Source organism: Artemia sp. Qi Xiang Cuo, chromosome 5 (genome assembly GCF_049724085.1).
Source record: "Artemia sp. Qi Xiang Cuo chromosome 5, ASM4972408v1, whole genome shotgun sequence".
Lineage (NCBI taxonomy): Eukaryota > Metazoa > Arthropoda > Branchiopoda > Anostraca > Artemiidae > Artemia > Artemia sp. Qi Xiang Cuo.
In genome coordinates this window covers 3,440,766-3,465,001 of record NC_142798.1, presented here as the reverse complement: position 1 = coordinate 3,465,001, position 24,236 = coordinate 3,440,766, and the positions used below count along the sequence as shown (strand labels likewise).

At 36.1% G+C, this 24,236-nt stretch overlaps 1 protein-coding gene across 1 annotated transcript in view; it reads right to left on the bottom strand.

Moving 5' to 3' along the window:
* Positions 1 to 10,534, bottom strand: part of LOC148951728 (glyoxalase domain-containing protein 4) — a 75,415-nt gene extending 64,881 nt beyond the window's left edge. The window contains exon 1 of the mRNA XM_089089302.1: positions 10,411 to 10,534. Within this exon, the coding sequence (XP_088945428.1) occupies positions 10,411 to 10,494 (84 nt within the window). The 5' untranslated portion in view covers positions 10,495 to 10,534. The remainder of the gene's footprint in view (positions 1 to 10,410) is intronic.
* Positions 10,535 to 24,236: the final 13,702 nt, after the last annotated feature.

The window sequence follows — 24,236 nt, the reverse complement described above, 5'->3', positions numbered from 1 at the left end:
CCTATTATAAATGATTCAGATCCAACATGGAGTTTCAAACAGACATACTCAACCCAACTGCTATCAGAATAAATTAAAGAGTAACTCACAGTTTCAGCTCTCACTCCAGTTCTGCAGTATATTGCTGCTCCTCTATGACACTCAGGGTTATGCAAATCGCTAAACAGACTGAATCCATGGATTTGGATATGAGATTCTTCCAATTTTGATACTCAGTTTTTAGGGAAAATTTCACAAACACAAATAACATCTATATGAAGATCAAAACATACAGCTTTCAGTTCATTAAGTTTTGGAGCAGGAGTATTGGAACTTGTGTAAAAAAACACAAGACTTTTCTAGAGTTTTTTTTTCTGTTTATTATTTTAGCAGTATTTCAGCTAGTACAAGAGCAACTGATCTCACTTTGAGATCTGTGATTTCACTTTGACTGCTGCACTTACTGCCAGTGTTGTCATGCTTGCTCCCACTGCCTGAACAGGCAGTTTTGAAAACTTTGTCCATTGAGAGCAGTGACTCAGTGCTGACATAGCTGAGTTTGTTTCATTGCAAATGACCACTTGCTCCCTATTTACACAATTTATATCACTTTGTGTCACATCTAGTGGTCCATCCATCTTGGGACTGGGGGTTGCAAGGGTGGCCTGTTTTTTTCCACAATGACCCCATTTCTTATTCCCACATTCTGCTCACTGGCAGAAGCTCTTCTTTTAATCTATTCAACCAATTCTTTTCTTTTCTGACAGTCTTCTCAACAGGTATGTGCATAAAAGGCATTACTGCCTTTTTTGTTTGGGGAAGCTTCAAAATTTTTGCTCTATGTTTGCCCAAGCTGATGGAGAATAAGATAGGATCAGGCCTTGTGGCAGCTGATGATCCAGATGCACTATGGTTTTGCCCTCCTGGCAGGCACCAAATGTTTGAAATGATACCCACATCTATTTTGAACTCACTTTTCAGTAATACATGTATGAATCTGGCATCATCTGTCTGAGGTGGTATGCCATAAGCAATGAGGCCCAGACGTCTGTTAAACCACTCTTGTTCTTGCCTGACTATTTTGCAAACATCAGCTTCTAGTTTATTGGCAACAACACTCTTTGCTATCTCCTTGACTTCTGACACATAAACTTTTGTTTTTCTACTCTCTTCAAAATCATTGATTTTGGCTTTGACAGAGTCCAGAGAAGCACTCATATCCTGTTTCAATGAATCAAACATAACCTCCATTTAATTTCTGTGTTCTTGTAATGTGGTTGTTATAATGTCTGAGATGGTTTGTTTGCTACTACCAGTTTTGGACAAAGGGTAGGCCGAAATACTTCCAAGTCTTTGGTTCAATGAACATAGTACTATAAACAAGGTTAAAATCTAAAAATTTTTAAGGCAAGCATAGATTTGCACTATTAACAGTGCAAATGTGGAAAAAAAAAGGATCAAATGTGAGCAGAAAATAAACTGCAATGTCCAATAACCTATATTGTACAGAGGAAGGAGGGGTAAAGTTAGTATACTTTAGTTACTGTAGAACAGGGTAACTTTGAACTAATAATTGTGAAAATTGAGATTATTTTGTAATATTTGTCTTTAAACTAGTATTCACTCAAAACTATTTTTGGAATTTGTGGAATAGGTCATTCTGTGTCAAATGGCAGCTGTCCCAAACTGCTGGTGTTCATAATGTGAGAGCTACACCAGCCCTAAAACAGCATTCAAAGTTACCTAATGGGGTATTTAGCTTTGAACATTAACAAATTTGACAGGTAACATTAAACAAGAGTTCAAGGAGTTTGAAGTCATATGGCATCAAATTTAAAGTAAAAAAAAAAAAACTCATTTACCAAGAGAAACACAATATTACTTCTAAAATAAAAGGCAAAGAAAAGGTCAAATTAGTAAAGTATCAGATAACCAAAGTCATAATCAAATATTGTTTTTGCTGTGAGTGATTCAGGGTCTGGAGAATCTCCCTCTACCTGGTCAAGAGGAATGAATGCTGAGTCTTTTGCCCTGGGAAAATACAAGGATCTATCATTGTTTTTTTTTCTTTGCAGGCATATCACATTCAGCAAGCCATTAGATGAAAGAGCATCTACCTCCAACACTACTAAAATGACCCATGAAGAACTTTGCAATGAACCAACATCCATCCACAGTTTTTGGATAATTTGAACCTTTTTTGGCTGCTGCCTTGCTTGACAGAGTAGAAGGGCCAGTGCTTATTGACTCATCAACTTCCATTTCTGACTCAGTCTCCCATTCAAATGCATCGGTCATGTCAGACTCACAGCTTGAATCTTCTGCATCCCTGATGCTTTTCCCTGGTGTGATGCTAAGACGTTTACATAAAATATTCCTCAGATTTGTCAAATATGCAGGCTTGCAGGAAATCCAGTAAAACTTTGCTGACATTGTCCACAACCTCTTGTGGAGCTTGCTGGGTGGGAGGTGGATGGCCTTAATTGACTCTGGAATGTGATAGGTATTTGGAAAAGCCCTTAAGTTTTACCTTTCTATTTGATGCTAGACTCTCCAGGAGTAGCTTCAGAAGCTGGAGGAATTTGTGTTTTCTTGTTATAGTTTCTTTTGGGTTATCTATTTTTCAGTCATCAAGCATTTTCCTCCACTCTCTTTTCATTGAAGCAAAAAAAACAAGAAGCAAAATCAAGAGGTTGCAGTAGATTTCACTCTCAAACCATCCTGACTTAGATGCAGCCTACCTGGCTCCTTTAGAGCCAAGAGCTTAACACACTTTTAGCTTTGTAGTACACAAATGGTGGAAGTAGTTTGTCTTCTGGATTTCTACATATCATCAGGGATATTACTCCCTTTGTTTCTTTCATTAGCCTGGAGGAGTATTTGGCACCTCTTTTCACAATGCATTTCTGTTTCACAAGGTTGTCTGTTAAGCTAGTCTCATTGTAATTGTAAATATTTGACAGAGGCACATCCTGAATAGTCACCTGTAAACTGTCATAGTAATTGTTCAACATTTCAGATGAAATAGAAGGTTATTTTTTGAGTATTTTACTATAGTTCTTAATCAAAGCTTTGAACAATGTTGATCTAAAAAAGAATTAATATAGTCTTGTCCAGATATATTATTCTTGAATAATCTATTGTTTTTTCAATTGATGCAAAAGAACTTTTGACTATGAACTTCAGCTTGAAGCAATCAACAAGAAACCTCCACTTGGCACACATAAGCAAATGAAAGACAATGGCTTCTTCCTCAACCCTGTCAATACAGTTTGTCTTCCCACCTTTTTATTGTGCTTTTTGTTCATTAAGTAAGAAAGAGTACCCAAAGGAATCCTGTATTTCTCTGAAGCCTTTCTCATTGTAATATCTCCTTTCTTTATGTCCTCCATAGCTTTATCCTTTACTTCTTCATCATAACTGGCATACTTTCTTGTATTCATTGGTTTTGCCTATGTTCTGGGTATTTGTAAAAATTGATTATTAAGATTCAATTTAAAATGAATCAAAAAATAAACAAAGAACAGAATTTAAAAAGAATTCCATAAGAATTTAAAACCAAATCATTCCCCTTTTTTGTGTTTATAACCATTGCTTCTCTACAAAGTGACCAAGAAAAAATAAATAAAAAATAAAACACCGGAAGCTTATGGCCTTTACCACAGGCAATGGTAGGGCATTGCCACTGATGGGCTTAGTTTGAAGGATTAAAAAGTTTGTCAGTGATTTTTGTTTCCATTTTGGGTGTTGGTAGATGATTTTATTTGCCCTGTCAGAAAAAAATATTTTAAAAACCATCATATTTTGAATTTATCAAATTAAATTACAAAGAACCCAAATTAATTTGTCTTAAATTAATTTTTCTGAGGGCATATCTTATTTTTCTTTTTCTCTATTTCTTTTTTTTCTATTTCACTCCTACTGATTATCAAATTACTTCCTCTCAAAGAAGAAATAAAAGGTAGGTCTGAAGGATTTAGGAAATGGTCAACAACAACAACAGCAACCGTACAAGAAAATCGAAATATATTTTCTTGATTATTATCGCTTCTAATCAGTAGTTGTACCAAACCTATCCTGCTCAAGTCATCCTCAGGGCTATACTGTGGTGTTTATCCTTCCCATATTATAGTGCAGACGGTTTGATATCATCTATTTTCCCTTCTTATTTTAGTTTTATATTTGTGTTTAAAGCTTTTTCCAATAGGCAATGTTCAGAAGTCCTCCAAAAAAAACGTCCTCCCAGATCCCAAATCAAATTCCATAGTGAAAGATACCCATCCTGGCTGGTCAAGCACATTATCTGAAAGTTCTAATGATGGCTCCGATTCGGAGAATAGGACAATGATAACTGTAGGTCCTAATGCAACCATAAATGATGATAATGGGTTTCAAGAGGTCCTCTCTAGAAGCTCTAAAAAAGGAAAAAAATCTCCCCAATTAAAAGCATTTCCCCTCTCCCTGCCCAAGATCCTCCCTCCAAAAACTTACGAATTTACCTTAAAATTACTCCCACTACCCCCTTTGAAATAAAATTGATCACTGCAATAAGAGTTGCAATTTTTAAATTGCTAAAATCAATGTTCTCTCTTAACATTAACCGTGATGGATCTCTGCTTATAGCTGTAGAAGATCAGAAATCAGCAGATACAATAATTAAGCTTAAATCCCTTCTGAATATCCCAATTCTTGCATCTAATTGGAACCCAAAACAATCACCAACACAAATTGTAGTTTACAATGTTCCCCCAGAGATATCTACTCAGGAGTTAAAAGAAGGCCTCTCAGATAGGGCTGGAAACACAATCCCAGTTGAGGATGTTACCCAACTTGGAAAACCTAATTCTACTGGCCTAAAAACTAGTAGATCCATCTTATTCACACTAAAGGATAAAATTGATATACCAGAAAAATTATTCCTATTTGGGCAAATCAAACCACACAAGGAATACAAACCTAAGCCTATTCAGTGTCAGAAGTGTTTCAAACTGGGACACACGACAAACAAATGCAATGAAATTCTCCAAGAGTGTAGTAATTGTAAATCTTTCCATCCTAAAGAGCTGACAACATGCAAAAACACCCAGCCTACATGCATCAATTGCAAAGGTCCTCATGAATCTACAAATAAATCATTATGCCCTGCATACAAGAAAAGAGCTCTAACACTCCAAATATCAACAGAGAAGGCCATCCCATACCCCTTTGCAGCAATGGAAGCAAATGCTGCCCAACAATACCAAATAAAGCCTGTAATGAAACCAACCAAAACCCCCAAGTCAAATGCCCCAAATGCATCAAGCACCCCATATAAAACAACATCTTCTAAGCCCCCTAGCTCAAATCCCTATCAGAAGGAATCACCAAGCCAGCAAGCCTTGTTTTCCGGTGAGATGAGGCCAGCCTGGCCCTCCCTCCCAAGAAGAAACAAACCAGAAACACTACCTGGAATCAATCCCCTAACCAACAAACAGGATGCACTACCAAAAATGCAATCCCCAAATATATGCTTATTCATTCTAAACTGTAATGCAGTTCAGGCCATGAACATACATCAACTACGGAAAACAAAAATTATTGCAGAATTGGCAAAAATCTACATCCCAGATGATATGCTCATTCAAGCAAAAAAAGATCTTGCTTTACTTTTAACAAAGCTGAACATTGATACACAGTCATATGAAGAATAAATCAACAACACAACATTTATCAATACTCCAATGGAATGTAAGATCACTCACAGAAAATAAGCTAAATGAACTAATATCATTTATGAATAATAATTCCATTAATATTGCTTGCCTCCAGGAAACTCATTTAACCCAAAATCAACAAATTAAGTCTCTGGGATACACTATCCTGAGAAAGGATAGATCTTCAGAGAGAAAAGGAGGTGGTGTAGCTTTATTAGTTAATAATAATATAAAATTTTGTGGCATCAATTTTCCAGATTTTGAAAATGATGTTGATGTAATTGGTATAAGTGTTTGGCTGAATAATTTAAAAACCGACATAATAAGCTTGTATAACCATAATGGCCAAACTACAGATGCCAAGGATTTCTTTAATTATATAAATAATTCTAATATGTTAAAAAACATCATTATTTGTGGTGATTTCAATGCCCACAGCCTTTTGTGGGGGAATAAACCAGCAAATAAAGCTGGTAAATTTATTGAGCATATGATTTCAAATAATAATGAATTAGCTGTTGCTACCCCTCCAAACCTAATTACATATTTTAACCCCAAAAGTGCCAAATTCTCTACAATTGACCTACAAATTGTGTCTTTAAATTTTTTGAACAAAATTTACATAAATAAAATTGATAGTCTGTGTACAGACCACTTTGCTATAGTTTGCTCCCTAAAGGAACCTGCTGAAACTTCTTCTCATACTTCCAAATATATCAACACTAAAGCAAATTGGTCTATTTTCCAAAATAAGCTAAATGATGAAATTACAAGTTTCACCCAAAGTTCATGCATTTCTAACACAACAGTTGACACACATGCTGAAGCTTTGACATCTTTACTAATAAATACAGCTAATCATGCTATCCCCAGGACAACACCTAAGAAAACATTCCCTAAACAAATTCCTAAAGCATGGTGGACAAATGAGTGCCTAAATAAATGGAAGATAAAAAAGGCAGCTAGGACAGAATTCATAAAAAAACCAACACCTACTGCATATTTAAAAAAATTACAAGCAGAATCTAATCTAAAAAGGACTATAATAGATGCTAAATATAAATACTGGAATAATTTTGAAAATAATCTCTCCAGAGAAATGCATGAGCCAATTATACATAAAGTCATAATCCACATATGTGTGAAAAAGACTTCTCCCAACACACTCCTGTATGAGCTTATACATAATAATACCCATTATGACAATGATATTGAAAAGTCTAACCTATTTGCAACTCTTTTTGTTAATAAGCTAACATCAAACAATCAAAGCAATCTGTCCACAATTCCTATGAACCCTAGTTACCAACCACACCCAGGATCCGAGTACATAACTAATCCATTTTCAATCCAGGAATTGAATAATGCAATACATCATATTAGGTCCAAAACTAGCAGCAGCTATGACAATATACACCCTACATGGATAAAGAATCTCACACCTTCATACAAACAAGAACTGCTAAATTGTTATAATCACGCTTGGGCATCCTCTAGGTTCCCCAATATATGGAAATGTTCGTCCCTCCTACCAATCCTAAAGAAAAATAAACCAAAAGATAACCCTGAGTCTTATAGGCCCATAATGATTACACCTGTGATGGGGAAAATAATGGAGAAAATGATTTATCACAGACTCCTCTGGTTTGTTGAGAAAAATAACATGATCCCACACACTCAAACTGGATTCAGGAAATACCACTCCTCAACAGATGCTTTCATTTTGCTAACAAATGCAATAAATGAATCTTTCTCAAAAAATAATATCCTAGTGGCAGCTTTCCTTGATTTTGAAGGAGCATATGACAATGTGAACCACCAAATCCTTTTAAATAAACTTGCAAACCTTGGAGTACGTCCCAAGCTAGTATCCTTTATTAAATCCTTCATAGAAGTGCGAAGTTTCATTGTTTGTGTTGGTTCAGCCTCTTCACCCCAAAAGACAATATCCAAAGGCCTAACTCAGGGAGCAGTCCTCAGTTGCCTCCTATTTGCCCTATATCTCTGGGACATGAACCTACCCCACACGAATCTACAATATGCTGATGATCTGGTGCTATGGTCATCTGGCAACACCTTTCAGATAGCACAGTCAAATCTGCAAAAGTCACTTTTCCAGTTTGAAAAATTCTCTCAACATTCAGATTTACCCATTGCACCCACCAAGTCAAAAATAATCCAATTTCACAGGAAGCGAAACCATGTTAATGCAAAACTAACTCTAAATAAAACAACTATTCCAGAAGATAATAATATTAATTACCTAGGTCTCATGCTTGACCAAAAACTTAATTTCCACCTCCACATTTCAAACACAATAAAAAAATGTTATAGAAAAGCAAATATACTAAAAAGACTTCTTTCCACACCCTGGGGTTGTAAGGAGCAAACCTTACTCCAGTTTTATAAATCACATATAAGACCCCATATTGACTATGGGCTCATTGTCTATGGTGCATGTGCAAAGACCCAGATGCAAAAAATTGAAACAACACAAAATGATATAATACGTCTCATATTTGGTCTTAGGAAACCCACAAGCACCAAGTTTCTGCTTATGGAGAGTGGATTAACAACAATAAGGGAGAGACGTAGCTTTCTCTTGATAAAACATCTTACAAAAATTGAATCAAATAGCTCACACACATTACATAATTGGTTAAGAAATCCAGCCATGTATAGAGGTATTGCAGATGAGTATACCAATATTCAAAAGAAGTTCCCTGTACCAGCAAAGTCTATTGCACCTACTTTCCCCCAATCCCCTCCATGGAATTGGTCATTTCCCATAATAAATACTGAATTTTCAAAATGGAATAAAGATTTAACCCCCATTGCTTTTGTTCAGAAAAAATTTGCAGAACTTAATACAATTACCTATAAAAATCACTTCCAAATATTTGTTGATGGGTCAAAAATGAATGAGAAGGTTGCAAGTGGTGATTTCCTTCGTCACCTGAAAATAGCAATGGGCGAGAGATTATTTAATAATTTATGTATAATGTCTGCTGAGTTAAATGCCATAATCATGGCATTAGAACACCTTAAGCAAAACCAATCTTTGATTGAAAATTCAAATAATATTATCATCTATTCCGACTATTTATCAAGCCTTGAGTTGCTGGCCTCAGCTCTTCAATATAAGTTGGACATTGACACTTATCATTGTCTCAGTATTATTGATAATCTTGCTTCAAGTTGCATAAAAACTTACTTTCAGTACATTCCTAGCCACTCTGGCATAAGTGGTAATCATCAGGTTGATGAAATAGCAAAAAATGCTATATATATTGACCAGCCAAGTGGGAGACCAATCCCAATTAGAGATATTTACCGATGGAGGCTATCAGATATTAATTTTAATAAGATTAATCCTATCCTTTCCCCCTTTCCCAATAAGTATCTTTCTAAAATTTATCATAGAATTCGTTCTGGAACAAATGGACTAAATTTCCTTGCATTCTCATATAAGCTTTCTAATTCAAGTGGTTCAATTCCCCTGTCCCCTCTTTGCAGGCATTGTAATATGAATAATGAAACAATTGACCATTGCCTATTTGAATGTAATATGCTGACGTCTGCACAACATACCTTGCTTTCTAAACTGTTAAAATACTTCAAACACCACAAAATCCCACTATCAGCCAAGAGCCTAGCCAACTATACCTGCACACAGAGTATAGAAATCGACATCTATCATCTTATATTTGAACTCCTAGAGTCGAAAGATCTGCTGAAAGATATCTGAATATATCTAATAAATATGAGGCAATCAAGCCAGTAGCTCTGTAGCCCACAGAGTGAAGCAAAAGGAAAAGGGCTAAATAGTGTTACTGAAAAGCCCGCCTGCTGTTAAATAGAAGAAGAAATGGTCAAAAATTTTAACTATAATTAAAGAGATGAACTTGATTTGTACCTTTCTTGGATCAATAGACTAAAAAAGGTTTTCCAAAGATCTAAACAACAGAGTAAACTTCAATTCAATGCAAAATTAAACAATTGGCCAGTAAAGAACAATGACATCAATATGAAAGACAGATAATGGTAACAGTATGTTCAAAGCAACCCCTGAAAAACAAAATGTTTGCAGGTAACATTAAACACTGCTACAAACTTGAATCCATGGAATAGGGAAATTTAACCTAAAAACCAAACCATTTGGCTTCTTAACTAGCCTATAGAAAAATGTCAGATTGCAAGGCCTACTTTAGTATATCTAAGTAAAAAAGGGCAACTTACTATTAGCACTTTTTGACAATTTTAGACAGCCCAAATTCTTGTGTGAATAAAAAGCTAAGATTTTGTCTGAATCTGACTGCAAGAGTTACCAACTGATTAAGATGTCATCTATTAACAAGTATGATTGAGTAATTCTACTGCTGTCTAAAAGAGAGCACTCATTGCTCATTAGTGATTTTGTTCAAAGTTACCCCAAACCTTCACAGTTACTCCATTCTACTGTACATAGCCTACTTAAGTTACATACTTTAGTCTGTAGATCCATCTAGAGTTTTACATCTTATACAGCTTATCTAGAGTTTTACCAAACTTAACCATCAAAAAGTATCTTTCTTTTTGTTCTTATGTCTCCTTCAGGAGAGCCACTATTCTGCAAACTTACAAACTAGCCTAGCCTACCTTGCTTCTCTGAATTTCTAATATTAGGCTAGGCCTAATACAATACCTTGCTATGCTAGCCTATTTTAATTCAATACTATTAGCCTAAATAGTATTTTACCTGCATTCCAAGGACATCTTTGAAAAATTTTACTGTTTTTTTCCTGTCTCCTATCTTAAATACAAAATGCAAAGCTCTATTCATTTTTAAGTTGTAAATAATGCTTAAAAATGTCCGAACAGTGTTGCGGCCACGATGTTTGAAAAAGTGTGATAAAGCTACCAGAAATCTTTGAAATTCGTGGAAAACCAGTAGCCACTTTTATAGTTTGTTCGGAGCTTCCTAATATAGTTTACTTTAAGCCCAGTCTTACTTACCAGATTCTGAATTATGGAGCAATGAAGCTCAGGTATCTTTTGGAAGATTGAGAGATCCCTCAACATACTACCAGTCTTGATTGGTCCACAATCAGGTGCCAGCAACTGGCAACAAAAGACTGAACTTTTGGCACTCCAAAGTGGCAAAGATAGGACATTACTGCAGCTACTAGAGTAGGTGTGATGTGGTCCAAAGGGCTGTAACAACGAAATCTCGATTTTTTTTGCAACTAACTCTAGGTTTTTAGCACAAGAATTCACCAGCATCAAACGAGCTCTCTTGCATTGCCCCCCCCCCCCCTTTCTGGTCGTCGAGGCAGGCAAAGAGACAAACAGATTGGTCCAATTATTTAAAGAAGGGCACGCCAAAAACCGAGTACACGAGGAAGAGCTTTATCTTACATTGCACTTCTATCTGGAACTCATTAGATTGGAAATTCAAAGGACTAGTCGAAAGTGATTAGAGGGCAACTAGCCCCCCCCACCCGCCCACTATAACCCGAAACACATCCAATAGAAATTTTGAGATAGCCATTTGGTTCAGCGTAGTTGATTTCCAGTTAGAAAATATGTTTTTGAGGAGGACACAACCCTCAGGGCAAGGGTTTTAGGTTATGACCTGTGGGCATATAAGGTTTTTATAAAAGGCGTTGTCATAGAAACTTCAAATAAGGCTCATTCGATTGGAAATTCAATGGGCTAGTGCCCTTTTTAAGAGTCAAAAGTGATTGGAGGGCAATTAGTCCCCCCACGCCTATCATTCCACCAAACACATCCAATCAAAATTTTGAGATAGCCATTTTGTTCAGTGTAGTTGATTTCCAGATAGAAAATATGTTTTTGAGGAAGACATGCCCTCACAACCCTCAGAGCAAGGGTTTTAAGTTATGCCCTGGGGGTATATAAGGTTTTTATAGAAGGTGTTGTCGTAGGAACTTCAAAAAAGGCTCATTCGATTGGAAATTCAAAGGGCTAATGCCCTTTTTAATAGTCGAAAGTGATTGGAGGGCAACTAACCCCCCTCTCACGTCCCCCTTTTCCCCAAACACATCCAATCAAAATTTTGAGATAGCCGTTTTATTAAACGTAGTTTTAAGATCTGGAAATTAGGTCTTTGAGGAAAACAAATCCCCCAGAGCGCTTAGGGCAAGGGTTGTAAGTTATGCCCTGGGGGTATATAAGGTTTTGTATAGACAATGTTGTCTTAGAAACTTCAGAAAAGGCTCATTCGATTGGAAATTTAAATGGCTGGTTCCCTTTTTAATAGTCGAAAGTGATTCTAAGGCAACTGACACCCCTTCCACGCTCACCATTTCCCCAAACACATCCAATCAAAATTTTGGTATAGCCATTTATTCAACGTAGTTGAAAGTTCTGGAAATCATATGATTGAGAAGGACACTCCCCCCACAGTCTTCATGGGCAAGAATTATAAGTTATTCCCTGGGGGCATATATGGTTCTTATGGAAGGAATACTTTTTATGCGTCAAAAGATATCGGAGGGTAACCAGCTTCCCCCCCCCCTTTTTTCCCAAATGAATCCAATAAAAATTCTATGATAGCTATTTTGTTAAAAATAGTTCAAAGATCATATAACAAAAATTTCGGTGTCGACAAAATCCACCAGGCCCCGGGGGCAGGCGTTGTAATTTATGCCCTAGGGGCATATATGGGTCTTGTCAACCCCCCCCCCAGGGCTGGGGCAGGCGTTAGAAGTATTGCTCTGGGGGTATATATGGTTCTTATTGAAGGTATGCTCGTATAGACTTCAGAGAGGGTTCGTTTGAATGGAAACTGAAAGTTGTAGTTCATTTTCTGAGAGTGAAAAAAGACCGTAGGGCAAAAAGCCCTTCCTGCTCTCCACGCCTTTGGGTGTATCGGATGGACAAACCCATCCGATAAAAATTTCAGGTGGCCATTTTGCTAAAAATAGTTCAACCATCAGATATTAAAACTCCAGGGTCGAGACAACCCCCCAGGGTACAGGGACAGGCGTTTTAAGTTATACTCTGGGGATATATATGGTTCTTATAGAAGGGATACTCGTATAAACTTCATAGAAGGCTTATATGGTTGAAAATAGATAGTTTTGGTACACTTTTAAAGAGTCAAAAGAGACCGAAGCTTAATCTAGTCCCCCACGCCCTTTTCCCCCGAACCGACCCGATAAAAATTTTGAGATAGCAATTTTGTTAAAAATAGTTCAAACATCAGATATTAAAAAGCCTGAGGTTGACACAAACCCATTTTTTCCCTTTCATATTGTTACTTTGATATCAGTTTTGATACTTTGATGAATATTTGAATTTTTTTTTAAGTTTGATTTTGAATTAGGAGTTTTTAAAAACTTGAAATTTATTGGAATCAAAAGCTAACAAAAATTAATTAAAAAAACTTTTCAAAAAATAAGTTTTTCAAGTAAAAGTAAAAACCATTTTAATCTTAAGCCCAGCAGATACAAATAAATTTTAAAATTGAAACTCAAAACGACCAGAAATTACTATTAAAGAATAAATGAAACCCAAAACGAACAGAAATTAAATAAACAATCATAGTAAAATCATACAACAAGTAATAATATAAATGAATAAATAGATAGTGAGTAATGCTTAGATTGAATATGAAAATCAAGCTTAAAACGAAAAATATATTTTCTTATTGAAGTATAAATGAAACTTAACACAAACAGAAATTAAACAGACAGTCAATGCAAACAAACACACAATAGATATTAATGTAAATTAATAAATAAATCTTAAAGCGAGTGAAACTTAAATTGAATATGCAAATCAAGCTTGAAATGAACAAAAATAACTGCAAACAAGAGTTTGGGTATCGCCACCTCTCACTGTAAAAGTCTAAACCCTACTGTGTCACTGGCACCTTACTGAAATCAATTTTATGACAAATATTTTCTTTTGTACTTAATATTGGAAATAAACATTAAAATTATAGTACCATTTTGAACTGACGAGCTTTCAGCAATTAATATCATTATACATCGAATATTCATTTCAATTTATTAGCTCTTTTTAAAGTTGTTAAAGACGAATATAGTTTCACACAAACATGTGTTTGGATACTGCCTCCTTTCTTGACTGTAAATAAAAACCAAAAGCAGACTGCGTCATTGGCGCTTAACTGAAAACGGATTATATTACGAATATTTTCTTTTCTAGTTCTCAAAGTATTGAAAATAAAAGTAGAATTACAGTGAAATAAATTCTGTTCAAGACGCATATAGTTTTCAGTAAAGCGCCAGTGACTAAATAGGTTTTAGACTTTTACGCTGAAAGAAGGAGGTCATACCCAAACTCTTGTTTGTGATGATTTTTGTTCGCTTCAAGCTTGATTTGCATATTCAATTTAACTTTCACTCGTTTCAAGGTTTATTTATTAATTTACATTAATATCTATTGCGTGTTTTTTTGCATTGATTGTTTATTTAATTCCTGTTCGTTTTAAATTTCATTTATCCTTCAATAGGAATTTTTTTTTTTAAGCTTGATTTTCATATTCAATCTAAACATTTCTAAAAATGGGTTTGAGTCAACCTCAGGCTTTTTATTATCTGATGTTTGAACTATTTTTAACAAAATTGTGTTCTCAAAATTTTTATCGCATGGGTTCGGGGAAAAGGGCGTGGAGGGACTAGATTAAGCTTCGGTCTCTTTTGACTCATTAAAAGTGAACTATAACCTTCTATTTTCAATCAAATGAGCCCTCTATGAAGTTTATACGAGTATCCCTTCTATAAGAACCATATATATCCACAGAGTATAACTTACAATGCCTGTCCCTGTGCTCTGGGGGGTTGTGTCGACCCTGGAGTTTTAATATTTGATGATTGAACTATTTTTAACAAAATGGTCACCTGAAAATTTTATCGGATGGGTTTGTCCATCCGATACACCCAAAGGCGTGGAAGGCGGGAAGGGCTAGTTGCCCTCCGATCTTTTTTCACTCTGAGAAAATGAACTACAACTTTTAGTTTCCATTGAAATGAAGCCTCTCTGAAGTCTATACAAGCATACCTTCCATAAGAACCATATATACCCCCAGAGCAAAACTTAAAACGCCTGCCCCGGCCTTGGGGGGGGGGGAGGTTGTGTCAACACAGGAGTTTTCTTATCTGACCTTTGAACTATTTTTAGCGAAATTACCATACGTAAAGGAGTTTTTGTTATATGATCTTTGAACAACTTTTAACAAAATGGCTACCTCAATCTGGGGAGGCCAGTTGCCCTCTGATCACTTTTTACTCTTAAAAAGGGCACTAGCCCTTTGAATTTCCAATTGAATAAGCCTTATTTGAAGTTTCTATGACAACACCTTTATAAAAACCTTTATGCCCCAAGGGTATAACTTAAAACCCTTGCCCTGAGGGTTGTGGGGGAGTGTCCTCCTCAAAAACATATTTTCTATCCGGAAATAAACTACGCTGAACAAAATGGCTATCCAAAAATTTTTATTGGATATGTTTGGGGGAATGATGGGCGTGGGGGGGGGCTAGTTGCCCTCCAATCACTTTTGACTATTAGAAAGAACACTAGTCCTTTGAATTTACAATCGAATGAGCCTGTTTGGAAGTTTCTACGACAAATCCTTCTATAAAAAACCTTATATGCCCCAGGGGCATAACTTAAAACCCTTGCCCTGAGGGTTGTAGGGGAGTGTCTTCCTCAAAAACATATTTTCTATATGAAAATCGACTACGCTGAACAAAATGGCTATCTCAAAATTTTGATTGGATGTGCTTGGGAGAATGATGGGCGTGGGGGGGGGGGCTAGTTACCCTCCAATCACTTTTGACTTTTAAAAAGGGCACTAGAACTCTTGATTTCCATCCGAATGAGCCCACTTTGAAGTTTCTACGACGACCCCTTCCATATGAAGTGCCTCTGGGGAAAAAATAATAATAAAACATTGGAGCCGTATGGCCTTTACTATAGGCAACGCTATAGCGTTGCGTCTGATTGGAGGGCTCTCTGAATCTTTGTGACTTTGAAACCATTGGAGATCATCCATCCCAATAGCACCTGATGAACAATGATATTCTGTTTCGGATTAAAGACAGCAATAAGTTTTGGCTTTGAAGGCACCCAGTGCATACTCTCATCCTCTACCAAAGATAAATTGTTGCGACTAAGAGAGTCCCTATCAACCGCTCTATTTATGCACGGGAAAGCAAAGTCTTTTACCGAGTCATGGATTTCCGTGGGAATTTTACCGTCAATTTACAAAAAAACATACGTACGTCTCATTCTCCTGAATGATAGCAATGTTGGGGAAATTCGAAGCTCAAGGATAGTCAGGTTACTTGTATCCACCACACGGCAAACAGTAGCGAGATATCGCTGAGGCATAAAGCGAATTCATATCCAAAAAATGCATCTGACTTTTCATCAGTGTGTTGTCCGGTCGGATCAGTTTTCATGATATGGTCCCCGTGAAAAACATACCCACCCCTCATTGATCTCTCTACAAACAGATGCTGATCCAATTCGGTAATCAGACCTGTTTCTTCTTTTCTGATTTTAAGAATCAAGTCCTTCACAAGATGAGGAGTGGAAAAATAACACCCTAAATCCAACCCAAATTCCCCATAGATTTTATCCGTGTTTTTGAAAACAATGTCCAGAAGAGTCAGTAAATCACTGGCCAAATACAATTAACAACAATCACAACCATTTTTAAATCCTACCTTTGCCCAGACCCTGTTTGCAAATTCATAGTTGGCAGTGGTGCACTGACTATCAGCAAGTGAATTATGAAACGCTTCGATAGGCGGTAATGACACCTCATTTAGCCTCGAGGCAGAGTTGTAGTAATCATAAGCATATATGCCCTTACACGTTAATAAATCATACATTTCATCATCGGAGAAGCGCTGTTTAAGGAGGGGCAAACTATCAAACTTTTTCTATACCTGAATCAATTGACTTAAAGACTTGGGTAGAAACTGAAAGAGTCTAAAAAACGGATTTTATTTAGACACGTCTTACCCTTGTCTACTGTTTTCCACATGAATTCTAGCAGCAGTAGGTTCTCCGATGATTAGGGTATGATATTATAAGAAAAAGAACCATGCATTCATGCGTTATCTACAACTCACCCCTGAGCAATGCAGGCCAACGCCGGTAAAATAAACTTTAAATCGTAATTGGAATTGTGTATAAAAACCGGTAAGAAATATTGCTGTCTTACGTTTACAATGCATGATTGATGTGCAACCCCTCTAAAATTACTCCCTCCTGATGTAATTTCCTGCCATACATGATCATGATCGATCACATTCCTCTTTCCCCCATTCCCAATACCATCATCAAATTGAAAAAAAACAACATATTTTACGATTTTCAATGGACAATCTGGCATCTGGTGATAGGAGCATAGGATTTTTTGTTTAGCGTAGGGGAGAAATTGCACCATTCGCTGTTTTAATCAGACTGGTCAATGCCGGGCGCATGCAGTCTTCACCCTCCAACGACTCATTTACATCCAGAATTTGCATGGTATTACTAGAGTCTCTTTGCGCATGAGCGCAAGAGTCTTCTATGATTTCGAGTATTTTAACACGATTTGGATTTGACGAGTCGTATATGTCTTTGAGTTTAGCTCTAAAATCCAAAGCGATCTTATTGCTCTGCAGGAGCTTGTTCTGAAAGTACTTAAAACGTAAGATCGCCCTATCCATGACATTTACAGTGTTTCAAGTGATGCTTTAACTTTAAATTATTACGAAATCTTAAGAGCCATGTCGGACAATAATAGCATACACACCCATTTTTACCCTTCCCCAAAACCCTACTAATATAGGTTATTGGATTAAAATGCCCTATTGAATCAAGCTCCGAGGGAGGCGTGTATAGAAGCCAGACTCAATGCTGCACTGATTCAATAGACGGAGCCCTGACTGGAAATAATACACCCTTTTTATCAGAACGCTGAGTCTTTTCAAATTCTGTTTCATACTGTAGCACCGTAACACCAATCTTTAATTGTTCATTACCCCACTCAAAAATATCTATCCCTTTTAATGTTACGGAAAATTGACCATTTAAACAATTGAAATCTACTTTAGGAAACATTGACACATCCCATTAGCTGCTAATTCATCCAATTTTTTCTTAGAGGCATTTTCACAAATGGGTCTAAAGGCCACAATAAAAAATCCATACTTAAAACATTGTAGCCTCGCATCGAAACAGATTCGTTGTATTCCTCTACAACCCTCTGAATCAGAATGATATTCTAAAACTATAGAACCTGGCCCCTCTCCAAAACCTCTTAAAATAAAATATTTTTTAAATTTACAAATATTAATTTTTATATTCTCAATGAGTAAAACAAATGACCCACTACCCCCCTCATTATAATTATCCAGTTTAGTTATGAAGCTGTTTACCCAATCTAGAAAAACCTCCTTATAATCTTCCAAATCCGGGCGAATTGCTAACATTTATGTATGTTAGTATTTTGAACAGAGTGCACTCCCTTTTTCATTTAAAAGATTATATTTTTAGTGCTATTGATACTTTTAAATTGTCCCTTCCTCCTCACACCCGAATCTGTTGTTCAAGAAGGGCTCGAATCTTTTTAACATAGGAATATGTAATAGCCAGAGGGTCTGTTACTATACATCCTGACATTAAAGAATTAAAGGGGTCACCGAAAACGGCCATGTAGACATTAGTATGATGCAAGGCAGAGTTAGACAATAAAAAATCTGGTAGTATAAATGCTGGTGACTCATTGTCACTACTCTGGTCAACCTCAATAGTGGGGGTGGCATGCTATCTTCAATAGTACCACCAATACCAGTCTCTTCAATTGCAATAGTGGGGCTTAGGGTGAAGTCACCCAATTCACTGAGGATACCTTCCACAGTGTTTAGGGATAGTTGATATAGCCAGCCAGCACTGTGTTGTGACACAATTTGATTTTTATGACTATTAAAATGCGAACCCGATTTAGATACACTTGTGGGGATATCTCCCAAATATTCATTTATAAACATATTTGCCCATTCCGGATCCTCAGTCATATCTATATCACAGGTTTAATCGTCTAGACTAGCTAATTCCCCAAAACATTCACTTAAAAAAGCCCTTTGTCATTCTATATTATCATCAACTAAAGCACTATCTCTAAAATCCATTACGGATTGCTGAAGGCTCATTGAAAATAACTGATCCTTGAACTGATGTTTTTGGAGGTGATAATTCACCGATGTTAATCTATAAAACCAGAATTTATTTTCCATGCGCAATATCCACTATTTTATAAAGTAAAAAAACTTTGACAATTTTCTCCTCCCTATCAAAACTTACTTTTCACCTTCCATTATAATGGATAACTACTTTTCAATTACGGACACTTAAAATGCGCGCAAATAGCTTAGCTACATTCACGTTTCGCCTTCTTACGATATTGTTTTCGCAGAGGATATTTGATCCGAAGAAAGTCTACTATATACTAAGTACCCGGTAAACACGTAAGTCGTAAATTTTCGCAATTGCCAACGGAACAAGAGAGAGTATGATAAAAAAAATATCTAACATAGAGTCAAGGATTCCTGACTAAGATGCGACAACCTATTTTTCATATAGTATCATTGATATTTCAATGCGCTTCTAGTCACATGTTTACCGGCTACTAAATAAGTACCAAAAGTCCGATAATGTATCAAAGTTAAAACCCCGGTGCCGCGCCGGCGGATCGACCGAACGCCGCCGACGAAAGGTCCAGTCGAACGCCACCGACGTTTCACAACGCCACCGGCGGGCCAAAGGCGCCCCGCCACCGACAGAGGCGGCGGTGTTCGGTCGACTTTAAATTAATTTTACGGCAAGTCTTAATTGCGTCAACAGCAAAATCAGAGCTTTCCTTTCTTGCGTGGATTAGTATTCGAATTTCGAGATTATTGCTCAAACAGGGGTTTCGGTATCCTCGAATTTTTGAATATTTTTCAGAAAATCTATGTATCACCCCAAAAAAAAATTTGGTTCCCCGAATCCCCGAAAATCACGCAATCACGGTGCCACCCCTAGCGATTTATCAGCACTGACTTTCCCTGCCAAATATTACTTTGCATACCATAATTCTTCACCGCTCTCTTGTTCATTAATTTTCGTCTCTTTTGTTACTTTGCATAAACACCAGAAAGATGCAATATGCAATTCCAAATATTGCAATATACACAGTTCTTCATATGTTGACAAAAAACAGTATCGTCTTTATAAAATGGGTTTAACTCATTTCGAACGTAGTTTCCCACTCGCTATTTCTAACATCGTTCGTAGTCAAGAATTTAGATTGTTTCTACAGCTGAATTGTAAGTTTGCAGATTTTTTTTTTTGGCTGTTTTTAGATAAGATTTTCTTAATGTTTAATAATCAATTGTAAAACGCCTGAATGTTTAATACTCAATTGTTCGGAAGCTACCCCAAAAATATGACTCAAAAAATAAATTGTAAATTATTGCCTATAGGTGGGGGTGGACAGGGGGCAATCATTTTTAAGTGATAATACCTTATTTTTTTTATTGAAAGCAGGGATGCCAAAAGGATAATTATTTTTTTCATTTAAAGTGGAGACAGAAAAAAATGATATCAGATTCCCTTGTAAACCATTGAAATATTTTGATGGACCCAGGGCCCCCCCATTAAGACTTGTTCATTTTCTCGGGTATTTTGCTATTTCTCATAAGCTACTAGCCTAATTTGGCTTTTGTGTGTGTTCCCTTTTAATTAGATTTTTTGGATCTTATTGAATGCCACAGCGAATCTATGACTCAGTTTTCCAATAATTTGATGTATATCTGAATAATTTCGACATTTTGTTGTTGTCTTTGTACCCCTTTACTCATACCCTCAATTTTTTCAAGGAACACTAAGCTGTTTAACATTATTTTGCTTTCTTTTTTTAACCATATAGTGAGCTATTCAAGTATCAAGTAAATTATTTTTCTACTGAAAGCTGAGACGGTGTCCTATGAAGGTGGTTTCCAGCGGGGGGGAAGGGGGGTAGAGGGGTATTAAATTTAAATGATAATATCTCGAAATTATTTTATTGAAAGCAGGGATCCCAAAAAGTTATTTTTTTTTAATTTAAAGCAGAGACGGCATTTTATCAAGGTGGCATCCAGAAGGGGGGGGGGTAGTGAGCTATCATATTTAAATGATAACAACTCGATTTTTTTTTGAAAGCAGGGGTGCCAATAAGTTAATTATTTTTTTTATTTAAAACAGAGACGGTATCCTATCAAGATAGTATCCATATGGGGGGGGGGGGCATAGGGAGATATTATATTTAAGTGATAGTACCTTGATTTTTTTATTGAAAGCAGGGATGCCAAAAAGTTCAAAAGTTGACAAAAATTAACAAGATTATCGTGAGTTATACTTGATACAGCACTTGCGTGGTTTTATCGTCCAAAGGAAAAGGGACATATGCGTCCAACCCGTTTTTTTTTCTCATTGATGAAACGGGTTTAATTTGAAAACATTCATTCATAAGTACCAGGCAGATTCACACTAAAACGAATTGGTGTGACGAAAGCGATATCGACATCCCCACCTAACGTTGCACTCGAGTGACAATGGCGCCCTTGGTCCAGTGCCCAAGTTACATTAAAAGGCCAGGTCATAATAAAAGCTTTCAATTTGGGAGGTTCAAGGAGGAGTCTTTGACAGTCTTATGACATAAAGAAAGAAAAACAAGCAAAAATAGGGTTTTTATAGGCCAAATGAAGATACTGAAAAAACAAAGCGAATATTTCGAGAGGACAAACGCCTCTCTTCTTCAGCACGAAACGAAACGATGTATCAATAAAAGCCAAAAATTAATAGAATTAAAACCAACTACCTAACAACCATAAAAGCGAGTTATTCACCAATATCCGCGATTTGCACAAAATCCAAAAAAATATGAACTGCCATCGACGGATACTAGCGAACAACTGACAGAAAAAAGGAAACAGAATTTTCAGAATTTTCTGTTTTTGGAGCAAAAACTAAATTCTAACCCATCTATATCAGAGAATTCTACTCTTTCGAATCAGACACTTCTTTCGCTTACAGCCCTTTGTAACAGAACTTCTTTTTACTTCCATTATAGAGGCATTTTTTATAGACAGAAATATGGGCTCTCCATGGGTGCCCCCCTTTCTCCAACACAGGCTGATATTTTCATGGAAGACCTTGAAGAAAGGGGTATTTTGCAAAGTTCTTGTAAACCTGAATTTTGGGTTCGTTTTAAAGATGATATTTTTTATTTATGGGAGCATGGTGACGAGTCTCTGGGTTCTTTTCTTCACTTGCTCAACTCCTTGGATCCAAAACTGAAATTTACTCAGGAATAAGAGAAAGAGAGGCGTCTTCCTTTCTTAGATGTTCTGGTGCACCGAAATGATTCATGTTTCGAGTTTAGTGTCTATAGAAAACCCACAAATAATGACCGTTACTTAAGTTATTCCTCCAATCATTCTCCTGCTGTGAAAAGAGGAGTTGTCACTTCTCTAGTTGATAGAGCATTGAAAGTTTGTTCAACACGTTTCTTGGATTTAGGGCTCAACCACCTTAGAGATATTTTATTTGGGAATGGTTATCCAATTAGTTTAATAAATTCTGTAATTGCCAAACGCATTAAAAGATTATCAGATAGTTCCACAGAAAACACAAATCAAAGGGAAAATTCAGTTTATCTTGGTCTCCCATATATTAAAGGGATTTCAGACCACATTTCAAAAAAAAAATCTAAGGAAAAATAACATTTACACTTATTATAGACCCAGAAAAACTATCAGGTCCCAAATTTATCAAGGTAAAGACCCTTTCCGATAGGTGAAAACTCCGGTGTCTACAGAATTCCTTGTTCGTGTGGTCTTTGGTATATCGGAAGAACTGATCAGCGACTAACAGATAGATTAACTCAGCACTCTGTTCAATTAATAATACACTTAAAAAGCGAAAAAAAAACAGAAAATTTTGACTCTGCCCTTGCAGAGCACATTTTTGAAAAACCAGACCATACTATTTTGTTTAATCAAGCTAGTCTTATTTCGAATGACAAAGGTATTGTCCAGCACTACAGAAAAGCTGTTGAAATTTATAAATACCAACATTTAGGTCTAGCTTTAAACAGAGATTCCGAAGATTTAAGAATAAACAAGTCATATTTTGGTTCTTTCAAAAGAGAAGCAAATACGTAAGTAATCCCTGAAATAAACCTTGAACCCCTTTCCCAGTCATCTAATCAAGCACATGAACAACCCCTTAGGTCTAAAAGGGTGTTTGCAAGAAATGCCTTAATTAAAATCCGAAATAAAATGACATAGTTTTCCAACTTATTTAATTGCAGGTTCGTTTTGTTTTTCGAGTGAATGAATTGTTTCCTTTTCTTTGTCAGTTTTTCGCTAGTCGATGGCAGTTCATATTTTTTTGGATTTTGTGCAAATCGCGGATATTGGCGAATAACTCGCTTTTATGGTTGTTAGGTAGTTGGTTTTAATTCTTATAATTTTTGGATTTTATTGATGCATCGTTTCGTTTCGCGCTGAAGAAGAGAGGCGTTTGTCCTCTCGAAATATTCGCTTTGCTTTTTGCAGTATCTTCATTTGGCCTATAGAAACCTCATTTTTGCTCATTTTTATTTCTTTATGTGATGTCAGGCCAATGTGGTTTAAGAAATTATCACAGTCTTATGACCTCAGGAGACTAGATGTTGAAACGTTCTTACGTATCTACAGTGGTTTAAAAAATTTGATCACCCCACAAATGATTACCAAAAATATGCACAAATATAACAAATGTAACATTTGGAATATTATAACACTTTTTTCAAAGCTTTAAAGAAAATCAAAAAAGGCTAAATACTCCTAAATACGCTTGAAAGTCATTTTAAAAAGAAACTCTTTGGCTATTTCCATGGAAATGACCATAGGAAAGGCTTTGAGCCTGTGTGGGAATCTAAGAGAAGTCTTTGGGTATTTGGACCACAGAAGTCTTATTGTTGCGATTATTTTAAATTTGGTAATTTTTTTTGAGCATTTGGAAATCAAAGCTTAAACTCAATAACTGATACTAAGTGTCCTAACATTTTGTTTGGATTAAAAGCGACGAACTAGGATGAAACTCTCAATATCTTCCAGTACCTACTTCAGTCTGCATATTATTTCATTTAGTTACATTTAAAACAGATGAGTATTTAATTTTTTACCAAAAAATAGCTGGCATTTAATTTTTTTTCATACCAAATAAACCATTAAGTGTTTTTTGTTTCATTGTAATTGAAGTGTTCTCATGTGAAATGTTCATCATGTATTTTTCAATTTGATAAATTTACTCCTTTTAGATGCAGTTTATAAATTGCATGATATTAGGTATTTATCAATTTATAATTTGGAATGAATCCCCAAAAGAAAAAAACGAATAATATCCAAAAGAGCAGCCAAAAGCAATAAAAAAGCAGTAGTTCAGCCATAGCCTGCATGACATATATTCTTTAAAGAAGCCAAAACCTTTAAAATGCGTTTTTTTTAAATTGTAATTAAAAACCAGCTTTCA